Genomic DNA, 13,597 nt, shown 5'->3' with positions numbered 1-13,597 from the left:
CATTTTAGAAAAAGAAAAAAAAAAAGCAGGTTTGCTAAACTCAGAAAACTAACTAAAAATATGACGGGTCCTGATCGCTTTGAAAAACTGGTGAATGGCCTCATCAGCAATTCATCATCAGTGCATCACAGGTATATGAGTTATTTTAACGTGCATCGAATGTAAAGTATACTTTTACCATTTCATAGCAACAGAAAGAAACAGAGCTGTGGTTTTACTCAGAATTTTCTGAAAATGAGTCCAGATAACCAGGAAGTGATTCATACGTCATGAATTACTTTGACCGTCAGTTACTAGTAAATATTACAGGCTCCAGTTGCCTAGGTAACCCATAAACATTTTTACTACCCTGTCATCAGTCAACCAACCATATTCTTTACTTTAAATTGTCAGCTGTATCTCAACTGCGCACTTTTCGAAAAAACAGTTTACCTCGGGACTTGACCACTTCGTGTTGTGCTACTCCATCACGTCTTTGACTTGCTGTGGACTTGGTCACCATGCAGCTGTGAATCATCTTCAATGTGGACTCTCCACTTTAGTAAAGTATCTTCAGGGTAAAATAAATAAATAAATAAAACAAGTCTGTCTTATTTTTTATTGTTTGCAATTTGTGTTTATATTTAATGGATATCTCCTGGGTACTGGTGTTTCTTTAATAAGGGTTACACTCACAAATGTTTTGGAAACTTTCACGGTAGGTTTGTGCTACTGTTAAACATAGTATTATACTTAAATTAAGCACTATATTTAACTCTGAGTGCTGATTTCATCGAATCCATTGGCCACTTTTTGTTAAAAAAACCCCAAAATAAAGTACTTGTGGCCAGTGCAGTAATACTGAAGCTCCACAATGTGAGCCCAATGTGCCCTAAAACAATGTCTAATGTCACAGTGGCTACATGTCTTTTGCAGGCTGGGACACCTACCAGTCAAGTACTCACAACCTTAACATTAAGCCTTACCACAACACAAATGTTTAAGTTATATACGTATATAGTTATCCCTCACTGTGCAGTTGTCTTAAAGGAGGAAATTAGCATTAAAGATCCAAACAGATTTTTTTTGTTCTTGAATTCAACATGCTGTAAAGTTGTGTATTTCTCTCACAAACACAACACACACAAACACAGAGTTCAGTGGAGACTGACTCAATTTTGAACCAGCCTTCAGCGGTCATTAGAGGAACTCTAGTTTTTGGCACTAAGTGTTGGAATTGATCCTGTACGTGAGAGTTGGGCTAAAATCTAAAAACACAGCACACAACTTTTCACGAAACTCTCATCTTTATAATTTAGAACTTTATAATTAGTGATTTAGTTCACTGTTCATGTGAGAATACAGACACCTAGCTAATGCTGATGACACTCACAGAGAAATATACAGTATAATGGAGCATGACAGCCACATTAATAAAAATTAAAGGAACAATGTTAAAAGTGTTATCAGTTTGAATGACTCCTACATGTTTTCTAAGGCAGTGTAAGTCTTTCTCATAATGAATTCTTATATACAGTAATGTACAATATTTTATTTATAAATGACTTTTAAAACTCAACAACTGTTTTTTTTTAAATCATTAAATATACTGCTCAAAAAAATAAAAGGACCACAAATCTGGTCTTTGTGGATTAAAAATGCATGTAAACAGTCCTTTACTGACACACAAACTTGTTTAGAACAAAATGATATAACAAAGGTGACTGCAAACCAAAATAATCAACCCACATCAAAAATCAAAGGTAAGATGGTTCAAGTGCTCTCTGACTTTTTATTATGCAGTGTGTAAATATAACTTTACACGCTCCTCTGTTGTTAAACACATTTCCACAATGTCTAACCTTTTACAAAACCTCTGAATTGACTTGCTTTATTTTTAAGAAGGTCTTTTTCTGACAACACAAACGTTTGTTATAGTGAACAGACAAACAGTACTAACTCCAGCATTTATCTTTATTTGTGCTGGATACTGTAAAAGTAGTCACTGGCTGCAGTTAATTATCTCACACCAGACTACTTGATACCTCCCACCTCTCCTGGGAGGCACCAGCAGCCAGCGTTTGGTATATAAAGCCAGAAGCAGCAGAGGGGCATAGGAGAGAACTACTGGAAACATCTGGAGAGAACAGCTGTGCACTGAGGGCTGCAGGATGCGTGTCTTGGCTCTTCTTTGGTTACTCGGGTTTGTGCTAAAGGAGGTGGAAGCATGGAGCTACAGTAACGGAATTTTTCATAATTCAATTTGGCTAGGTAAGACCGAAAGATTCCTTTTTTTCGTCCTGTGGTAGCTAGAAACATTGTTTTTTCAGAAACTGTTATCCAGTTCAGATAAGAATAATTGCATCCCCTTAGAGCTGCGAAGTCAGTTTTTGGTTATTCATAAAAACTAGTTCAACCTCCAGCTACCTGTGATAATCCACAGCAGAGGTTATTTTCACATAAAGGCTTGTTGTCAGGAGGATTAATAGGCTATACAGTAGTCCAGCTGCTTCCCTCGTGCCAAACTGCACGTTTATGACCTGGCAGGAGTGCCGCAGGAGGCCAGTAAACATGAGGAAATGACTTCATCTCAGGGCTTTCCAAAATGTCCAGATCACAAGAAAGTTCAATACTGTTTCTGCTAATCTGGGAATGTGATTGCTTTCCATTATTGTGACATTAATAATGTTACTGAAGTTTACAGCTTTGAGGAGTCTGCAATAATGCTAATCAAACAAGCTGCTGTTTAAATATATATATATATATATATGTGTGTGTGTGTGTATGTGTGTATGTATACCTGAACATTTGTTTGGAAAGAAAATATAGATTAATGAATTAAAAAAATTAAAATACATTAAATAGATTCAATATAATAAATGATAGATGAATGAATGATGAATTTGTATGCCATTTATTGTCTGTATAGCTTCATAAAATAAAATCATAAAATTCTATTAATTTATTTACTCATTTATTTCCTGTGTTTCCAACTTTACTTAGTTTTGATTTTGGCAGTTTCAGTCCTTCATACAGAAGCAAGACTGAAGAAAAAGAATTCATACAATATTTGTTACTCGGTTACATGTTTATATGAACTTTTAAGGTCGGTCATTGTTACAGAACATACTGATGTAGTACTATGTCGAATGCTGGATATCACCAGTCTGAGCCGACATGTTGAAAAGGCTACTGTAGCACTGAGTTTAATTATTGTAAAAACATTACATTCATTAAAAAGATCAAAATATCAACTGTTGGCTAATTTAGAAGGTTTTCTGCCAAGTTTTGCAGTCAAGCATGCGTAAAAGCACAGGATCAGCAGAAGACTCCCTGTTGATAGGACAAAATTGTTGGTGGCCTTCCAATTTAAAAAAGAAAGAAAGAAAGAAAGAATCACACTGTCTTTTTCATTCTCTCTCACAATAAAAACATGGTGTCCAAATTGGCTGTAACCACTGGGTCCTTTTAAACATGCCTCAGGCACAAAATGACTATGCTATGTAGAATCTCTAGTCTTTATCTCTGTATGCAGAGAATCCTAAGGCTTAGACTTCCTTTTCTGTTCTCTGTCTTTGACAGAACAAGCAGCTGGAGTTTACCACCGGGAATCACGCAAAGGAAGATACCAGTTGACGTATAAAGAGGCCAAGGCTGTCTGCAAGTATGAGGGAGGGACGCTGGCCACTTACGAACAACTGGAGGCAGCTCGTCAAATAGGTCTGCAGCAGTTCATTCGCAAACACAACACACACACAGAGTTCCTTCCAGAGAAAGAAAGTGTGTGTGGACTGTAATTCATCAGAAGTGATTTACTCAAAACACATGCAGGCGCTTCCTTAATGTGTAGTCCATCAAACATCCTGATGTAACATCTTAAACCCCTGGAATGCTTTTAACTTGTAGGAAAAGTGGTACATGTGCTGACATGGTAAAGGTCAAAAGGAAGAAGTGAGTGAAACAATTCTTTCCATGCGTGTTTCTATGGGTGCCTGTTGCCTTAATCCCATCTCCCATCTCGCCTAATTTTAAACACTCCCTGTATATTGTAAAAGTCTGTTAACAACTTCTTTGGTGGGTAGTGCCACTGTTCCCACAGCACAGAAATGGACTCTAGCCTCTGCCTCTGGCCTTACAATCAGCCTTACTGTTACAGCTGAGTTTCTCCACAGAAGTCTACCCAGGAGGCCATGTTTTATCTGGCCTGCTCTGGGGGGGCTGCTGATTGTGACTCTAACTTGAATTCCTCTGTGTGTGCACACATAGGAAAAACAGCCAAATCTTGGTCCCCAACAGGTTTTGACCAGCTGTTCTCTGGTTCTTAGCAGAGTTCTCATACTTTGTAGCATACAGTAGTTTATTTGTGTCAGTATTATCAACAGCTCATGGGGGATAGTTGGGGGAAAAAAACATATTTCTTCTCATGTTCAGGTTTTCATGTCTGCGCTGCTGGATGGTTTGACAAAGGACGCGTTGGCTACCCAATCGTTAAATCCGGATCCAACTGTGGTTTTGGGAAGGTTGGCATAATTGACTACGGATACAGGCTGAACAAAAGTGAGAAATGGGATGTTTACTGCTACAACCCAAACTGTGAGTATGACGTTCCCTTTCTGTTGTGCACTGTTTAATATTTTTACATCATTCATTAATAAAATGACTATGTATAATTGGAAAGGGTGGCTCTTAGTGGCAGTCCCACATAGAATTATCACCAGGTTATGAGGCAGCAGCAGAGCTGCCAAAAAGATACAAATGTAGATGTGCCAAAACCAATTCCTCTGGAGATCACTTGAGGTTGGCTCCAGAAGTGAGACAGACTCCTATGTTAAAATAGAAAAACTTTACAGTAGAAATAAACATTTTTACAGCCTTTAACCAAAACCAGTTTCATCATCAATAGCTAATTTTAACCTTCATAACAACTGCACAGTTTATAATTTTACTTAAACTCATCCATTTGGATACTGGTAAAACTTGCACCATGTTCCAGTAACCTCAAAACATGGAACATGCTAAGTCAGTATATATAAACAGGATTTGTATCACTAGACACACAGCACAATACTTGGTGCTTAGAAACACAGCTGCACATTCATGGATAGAGTCTGGTCAGTGCTCTGCATATTGCTTATTTAGTGAGTCAGTACACATTAAAACCTTTACAGCTTTACCACTGTTTATCTTTACTGCTGTCATCTTGAGGTGCCTCAGATTTAGCACAGTTTTGTGTCAAACATGGAGGACCATAAAGGCAACTAGTGCAGATGAGACCATAGTGGGACCATTTTTTGTCTTGACTCACAACCATAATTTCAGTCATGGTCAGAAAATGAATAAACCTGGTGGATGCCAGTGGAACTGATGAATAACAGATAACTAAGACACGTTCTGGCTTATGAGCTCTAACAGCTCAATGTTGACCCTGAATAATACTGCATCATTTTCTATTGAAAGTTTAGTTTCTCTCCAGTTTAATGTCTCATTGTACTCTGAAATAAAAGCATAGTACAAATAAGCAATTGGAAAAACCCCAAAAACCAAATAAATTTACACACTAAAACTTTTGACTCATCAAAGTAGCCACCTTTGGCAGATATAACAGCTGAACACACCCGTGGCATTCTTTCTACAATAGACATCAAATATTCTTCATAAAGTTTTTCCGGTATCTCTAACAGAAGTTCCCATAAATGTGGCACTTGTAGGTTGCTTTGCTTTCACCCTTCTGTCCAGTTAATCCCAAACCAGCTCGATGAGGTTTAAGTCTGGAGACTGCGGTGACTGTTTGTTTAAGCATGTTTTCAAGCTTACCCTCTTGTTCTTTTTTCCTGAGGTAGTTCTGGCTTGGACTTATGTTTTGGGTCATTATCTTGCTGTAGGATGAACCCCTGACCAACTAAACGCATACCAGAGAGCAAGCCAATGCAGAATGCTGTTGTAGCCGTTTTGGTTTAGTTTCTCTCTCACTCTGTATAAGTCACCGACCCTCAATCCAACAAAACAGTCCCAGACCATCACAGTTCCTCCTCCATGTTCGACAGTTGACGCCACACACTGTGGAACCATCCTTTCACCTACTTCACGGGGTACAGAGATCCTGCATGATGAACTGAAGATTTCAAATTTTGATCCATCAGTCCATAATACCTTCTTCCAGTCTTCAGTAGTCCAATGATGTTGTTTTATGGCCCAGGCAAGCCTCTTTGCCTTACGTCTTAGTAATGGCTTTCTTGCTGCAACTCGTCCTGTCAGCTCAAAGTCTTCTCTTTACAGTTGAAACTGAGACTTGCTTACTACAACCACTATTAAGCTGTGCTTGAAGCTGTTGTCCTGTGAGCCCGCCTATCATGTAAGCTGTTAACTCTCAGAAACTTGTCCTCTGATTCAGTTGTGTCTTTGGGTCTGTCAGACCTCTTCATGTCACAGTTTGTTTCTGAGTGCCTTTTGATGGTGAAGGAAACTGTACTCACTGACACCTTGACTTTCTTTGAAATTTCTCTATAGAAAAGACCTTTTTAAGTGTCATGATGGCCTGTCTCTTTTCCATTGTTAATTGCCTTTTTTCTTGCCATTTTTGTAGCAACACACATCTTCCTGCAGTGCAGTACTGTTACGAGGGTTTGGTACCATAGTGTGTCCTAACACTGCTTTTATGCAGACAAAGGGGTTGTAACTAACCCAGAAACGTAGGAAAACTGTAGGAATTAGCTGCTTTCAAGGCTTGATCAACCTCCATATTTGAGGAAATGTTCAGTTGCTCCATAATATATCTCACCTACTTACAGGTGTCACGATCAAGGGATAATTAGCGTTATTCACTTCACCTCTTGGTGGTCATGATGCCTGTGTATGTGTGTGTATATACACACGCATCAAAATTTGCATCCTTGGTGAAATTTTGTTCAAGTCACCACTAAATACGTAATGAATAATTGGAATTGAGATAACCTTAGAAAGAAGCAACACTTAAGTGGCACTTTAGTAGAAAACAAACTGTTGCAGGACTGTCTCTTGCTCTCTTACTCCTAGCTAAGAACATGTTGTCTTATATAATGTATATGACAATACACACACTGATATGCAGAATAATAAAATATTGATGGAATTTAATGTTTCTTTTAGAAAATATTAATTTTATTTAAACCAGTTTATGAAACTGGTTATAGTTCTCTCATCCCAAAATTTGGCAGTTTAGGTCACCACGTCAGCCAGCTGTGGAATCCCTCTCACCATGTCTGGATCAGACATTTTGGCTAAACTGTACCCTTTGATAGATGTTAGCTTACTGTTGCAAATCTGAACAAAAAAATGAAAGATTCTGTAAGACATTAATTTTGTGTCGCTCAAAGCAGTGATTGTCACCGTCTCAACATGTGTGTTTGATTTTTGTCTTGCTCAACAACAGGATTCATGTTCTCTGTTTTGAATTTATTCAGAGCTCACATGAAAGGGACATCCCAAACTTAAATGTTTCATATGCTGAGGCACAGTCCCAGCAACAGACTAAAAGAATAAACATTTTTCCTCCCCATTGGGTTATATAACCCAGTTACCTTTTTGTAAAGTCAAATCAGTTTTTTTTAACTAGGTAAAATCATATATTGCATGAGTATATTCTAGAATAGTCACGTGCTGCTTTTTACAGGTGTAAAATAAAGTATAGAAGGGAAATATGCAGCGAACATTGATTTTTATTTCAAAAGCCACCATATATCAATGTACTGCAAGAGCTCCTACCAGCCTTCTTCAGTGCTGGTGTACCCTACGATAACAGATGCTTGCCTTGCTATTAAAGTGATACAGAATTGCTGTATTGAGGTTATGTTCTGTAGTGCCCAGCACAAGAATACCACCAAAGAACAGTTTTTACCAGTGGAACATTCAGCTGAGCTCGGTGAGCTGTGAAAGATGTTGACTTAAAGTATTAAACTAACTGTAACCATGTTTGAGTAAATTCTCAAAAAAGTAATGAGTATAATAAATTATTACACATCACTTCTTACCTACACATCAGTTGTAGACTACTCCACTATTTTCCTTCTACTGAAAATGAACTGAAATCATTTGATTGTAGCCAAAGTGCAGGAAGAAAAAGGCAGATATGGTTGAATTTTATTTCAGTCCACCCAGGGTTAAGATAACTGAAGAACCATTGTGATGCGAGTAAGGACATTTGTGACTGTAATGTAATTACTGAATTAAGTACATGTACACATACATGTACTAAATACTGCATGCTGAAAAATATAATGTGATTAATATTATGCATTACTTTAGAAAGCAAAGTGTAACTTTGTAACTAGCAAACATGGAGTGTTTAATAGTTTAGTCCCAGTTATAGTCAGCTAGCACTCTAAAGGTTCATGCAAAAAAAAAAAAAAAAAAAAAGAAGACAGTAATCTATTATGGTGAAGGTTGGGGGTGTTTATAGCTGCTGGTTCTCAGACTGATTAAACAGAAATAAAAATTTTAGAGTAATAGCTGAATTTTATTTCCTTTATATAAATATATTGTAAAAGCGAAGCTCTCAATTTACCGGTCGATCTACGTCCCTACCCTCACCTATGGCCACAAGCTGTGGGTAGTGACCGAAAGAACGAGATCGCGGATACAAGCGGCGGAAATGAGCTTCCTCCGAAGGGTGGCTGGCCTCTCCCTTAGAGATAGGGTGAGAAGTTCGGCCATCTGGGAGGGGCTCAGAGTAGAGCCGCTGCTGCTCCACATCGAAAGGAGCCAGCTGAGGTGGTTCGGGCATCTGACAAGGATGCCCCCTGGGCGCCTCCTGGGTGAGGTGTTCTGGGCATGTCCCACCGGAAGGAGGCCCCGGGGCACACCCAGGACACGCTGGAGAGATTATATCTCTCGGCTGGCCTGGGAACGCCTTGGTGTTCCCCCGTATAAGCTGGAGGAGGTGGCTGGGGAGAGGGAGGTCTGGGCCTCTCTGCTTAGGCTGCTGCCCCCGCGACCCGGCCTCGGATAAAGCGGATGAAGATGGACGGATAAATATATTCTCATATTATATTTTCTGAAAACCTTGATCCACTCATGTCATTTCTTATAGCCAAGGAGTGTGGCGGGGTCCTGACAGAGCAGCAGAAGATCATCCAGTCTCCTGGGTTCCCTGAGGAGTATGAAGATGAACAGATCTGCTACTGGCACATCCGAGTCCGCCTGGGCCAGAAGATCCGCCTCCACTTCATGGAGTTTGATGTAGAGGATGATACAGAGTGTCTGGCAGATTACTTGGAGGTTTACGACAGCTACGATGACGTATCGGGCTTTGCTGGGAGGTGAGAAAAACTAGCTGGGTAGTTATTTAGCACAGAAGATGTCCGAATTTAGGAAAAATGTCAGTTAAATGTTTTAAGAACCCAAGGTAACATTTTCACAGCCTCAAATGCCAAATCGTTTAATTACAAGAAAAACAATGCAAGAAAGTGTCTGACTTTATAAAATCTATTTCCAGGTTCTGTGGTGATTATTTGCCAGATGATATAATCAGCACAGGTGAGAGCCCTCACATTTTCACATCAAAAGAACACAAAGAAACATTTGGATTTAAAGCAATACAAAACATTTGTTTGTGATGTTTTCCAGGGAACGTGATGACACTGAAGTTCCTCTCTGATGCTTCGGTTACAGCTGGGGGCTTCCAGTTACAGTATATTGCTTTTAATGCATCTCTCCCACATAAATAAAGCCCCTCCTTTGACTGATGGTTTAATACACTGATATAATCCTGTTGCTGTATTTATGATGTTACCTTATGTACTTGATTAAAAATTCTCTGTAGCTGATTAAAGGAATAATTATTTGAGAAAAATAAGGATGCATTCTTTTTTTATGTCAGAGCTGGTGAAAGACAGGAGAAGATAATAACATAAAGACAAGAAGGAGGAACTGAAAAAGTAAAGGGACAAAAAGAGAGAGAGAGAAAAAAAGACAAAAGTCTTTGATAGACCAAACAGATCTGTGTCAAACACACAATAAACAAACAGCACCTAAAAGACAAAACTGAGACAGGCACACAACCAAACAGAATTTAGCTGTTGCAGTGAAGAGGTGATTGAGACCGCAAGGTGAGGAAAAGCAGACCCAGGACCCATGTCAACAGCCCCCACTGTCCCGACTGACAAGCCCAAATTGGGGGCCCAGCAGGACACGGAAACAGTAACCCACTCAATCGACAATGCTAAAATATTACATTTGCAGCATTCTTCATCTGTTCTAACCACTAATGGGTTCTGTGTTCATTCCAAGTTTAGTTTCAGGCATACAATTTTATTCACAAAACAAAAACAACACTGGCTGTTACATAGGGTGACTGTAACTCAGGTGGTAGAGCAGAAGGTTGCTGGTTTAAAACCTTACTCCAAACCTACTCCAGACTGCATGCTTGGGCGAGACCCAATAAGCACAGATAAAGTGCTGTGAGTGCTCAGGAAGAGTAAAAAAGCTCTATATAAGAACTACCTTAAAGTATAATGTTTTGTGCTGTCTGTTTTTTTTTTGTTTTTTGTTTTGTCTGTATACTTAAATACAGCAACCCACCCCGGATAAGCGGAAGAAGATGGATGCATGGATAGTTAAATAAATATCTACCATATTAGCAAAACATTTGTATAATTAGCTGTCAATGTATTTTTTTAGAACCATTCCTTAAAAAAAAGAACATAAGGCAAGGCAAGGCAAGTTTATTTGTATAGCACAATTCAACAACAAGGTGATTCAAAGTGCTTTACAGATACATTAGAAACAAAAACAATGATTTAAAATTGATTAAAACAAGCAAACTAACAAACAAAACAGTATATAAAATCAAAACAGATAAAATCAGTAGATAAAATCTAAGTTATGAAATTTAAGCTTAAGTGTGGATTTGGTGCTATAAAAGAAAAAGCAATAAAACGCTACACTTAAAACTGCCCATATGGAAAAGATATATATAAATCTTATAAAGTTTGTATCTGTCTTGTGTGAAACTTGTATGAAAAGCATACAAGAGTGAAAACAGATATAAGATCCCTTGAAAAATCATATCAATGAAACGTGTATGTTTTTGGATACTTTACTAAAACAATATATAAAAATGTAATGGGAAAGTGGCCACTTTCATGAGTAAATCATATAAGCCTTATATGATTCACTATATGAAGTAGGCCTCATCTTATGTAAGTCTTTCATACATTTTTACTATTTCTTTTCCATGTGGGTGTATTATTGGCAAAATGCACATAAATGATCAAAACTAAAAGGCTAAAACTATCACGTTTTTCCTTGATAATGTGCTAAAGGACTTATTAAAAGTTTCACACTGCACTCCAAGTTGGTCAGGAAGAAAAAACTGTCTATTTGCTGATGCTAGTTTTGTTCCACACAAAATGTGGTTTGTAACTGATCTCAGAACAGTGAAAACAGAGCCAGCTTTAGCTTTCCTAGCCTGCTAATCTCCCAACGTTTTCCTGTTAGACACTGATTTACAATGCACATGCTCAAACAAGGAAAAAGCTGCGAGCTGTTATCCTCTCGGCTTGACAAGCTGAAGTCATTGATTACAGGAGATGGACACTTTTATACAGTCACTGAGATGGAGATGCCTGTGAAATGGAGCCATGCTCCAGTTTCCAGTACGAGCCAAGAGAAATATGCTTTCAGTGACAACAGTTAACTAAGGCAAAATGATAACAGTAATGTAAAGGACTGATAATGGACTCACACATTCCCACAGAGCTTAAAATATCAAACTGCTGCACAGAGCTTTTCCTCTCACACCACTTATTTATCTGCTGTGTATATAACGCTTCTATTTTTTTAAGATTCATTGTGCCAATGCAATTGCATTGAGGCGCACTACAATTATTTGTCAGACTTATTATTTGATTTATTATTATGGTAATTTTTTATTATTCTCCTTCTTTGAAGGTTCCGGCTTTTCTGGATGTAATGAACTGCTCGTGCATTCTGTGGACAATATGGCATCAAACTCTGGAATGCGAGTGCGTGTCTGAGTAGGTCCTGTTGGCTATTTCCAGTTTAAGCATTACTGCACTGCTTATAGAAACATGTAAGGATGAGCAGATTTAGGGTTATAGGAAGGCAACTGGCATTTCAGCAAGTTAAAAAAAATGTTGTTGTCACAGTCTGGCTGTGAAGCTGACTGTGTGAGGAGTGGAAGAGGACCAAATTGCAGTCGCGCAAAACTAAACTTGATATTGACAAAAAACGCGCCGTTTATTGAGGCTGATAGCACAGCACAAAATAAAAGGGTGAAACAATGTAAAGCTAAACAAAACCTAAACTGGGAAAAACTGGGAAAACCTAAAAGAAAACATGAAGCATCCTAAACACAAAAAACTTGATGAAGAGGAAATAAACATGAAAACCCTTAAATGTGGTAACTTGACATGAATTGAAGGAGGCGTGGCAAATTCCTCTCTCTATAATTTGGAGATAAGCTTTCATTAATTTCCTGTTGATACTGTTGTTAGAACACAGTGGCTAATCAACATCTACAAGGACAACTTTAGTCCCACAAAAAACATCTGCGTACGTAGCAGTCACTTCAGTGAGGAGTCTTTGTTGTGACTGCTGGATGACTGAGGAAACTGAAAAAGGGAGCTCTATCACTCACTGTTTTCATGGGATGACTACAAAATACCCACAGTGAATGTTTGGGAGCAGCGATCACTTCAGTGGAACTGAATGTCGATTCTGAGGCAGAGATGGAAAAAGCAGGGCCTGATCACGATTACTGGGTGACACCAAAAGCAGCAGCGATGGCAAAGGAGATGGCTAATTTGAAACAAAGCCTTACAAACACCAGATAGAGGTGCTACAGCTGCAATCCCATTTTTTCATACAGCATTCTGCAAGCTCAGACAAAGACATTTGTTTTTACACCAGGTTGGTTGTGTAAATCTTTGGGAGACCACATCAGAATTCAGTGGTTCTGTGGCTTCTGTAAGTTTGTTTCATGAATTGGGGGCTTGTCCATTCTTTTTTGTTGTTTGTTCTTTTCGTCGTATGTTGAGTAAGTTGCTTATATTGTGTTGGGTAAGTTGCTTGTATTATTATTATTATTGTTATTTTTTTTGTATAGCGCATTTACTAGTCCCTAAGGACCCCAAAGCGCTTTACACATCCAGTCACCCACCCATTCACACACACATTCACACACTGGTGATGGTAAACTACATTGTAGCCACAGCCACCCTGGGGCGCACTGACAGAGGCAAGTCTCTCAATTTAACTTCCAACACTGGCGCCACCGGGCCTCTGACCACCACCAGTAGGCAACGATTGAGACTGTCCAAGCCGGGGCTCGAACTGGCAACCTTCCGATTACAAGGCAAACTCCCAACTCTTGAGCCACGATCGCCCGTATTGTATTGACCTTTGTTCCCCACTACTTTTCTGGTTGGCAATTGGCAATTTTTTCTTGTCTGTGAGGGTGTCAAAATGCAGCTTAAGTTGGAAGACTTCACTTTAAATCCAACTTAAGTTGAATAGATTTAAGAAGGGTGACCGCTTACTTACACTTACTTACCCATCCCAGTTATTGAAGAGCCATTTCAGCATGTTTTTGTTGAATGCCTCGGACTACTTCTAAAAACAA

At 38.8% G+C, this 13,597-nt stretch overlaps 1 protein-coding gene across 1 annotated transcript; it reads left to right on the top strand.

Moving 5' to 3' along the window:
* The first annotated feature begins 1,620 nt into the window (after positions 1-1,620).
* Positions 1,621-9,808, top strand: tnfaip6 (tumor necrosis factor, alpha-induced protein 6). The gene is made up of 6 exons (XM_085136203.1): positions 1,621-2,250; positions 3,562-3,699; positions 4,411-4,572; positions 9,044-9,272; positions 9,449-9,489; positions 9,580-9,808. The coding sequence occupies exons 1-6, from the start codon at positions 2,151-2,153 to the stop codon at positions 9,678-9,680; spliced, it is 771 nt and encodes a 256-aa protein (XP_084992329.1). The 5' UTR covers positions 1,621-2,150; the 3' UTR covers positions 9,681-9,808.
* The last annotated feature ends 3,789 nt before the right edge of the window (positions 9,809-13,597 follow it).

Source organism: Neolamprologus multifasciatus, chromosome 16 (genome assembly GCF_963576455.1).
Source record: "Neolamprologus multifasciatus chromosome 16, fNeoMul1.2, whole genome shotgun sequence".
Lineage (NCBI taxonomy): Eukaryota > Metazoa > Chordata > Actinopteri > Cichliformes > Cichlidae > Neolamprologus > Neolamprologus multifasciatus.
Note: the sequence above shows the minus strand (reverse complement) of the source record. Positions and strands in the feature narration are given on the sequence as shown.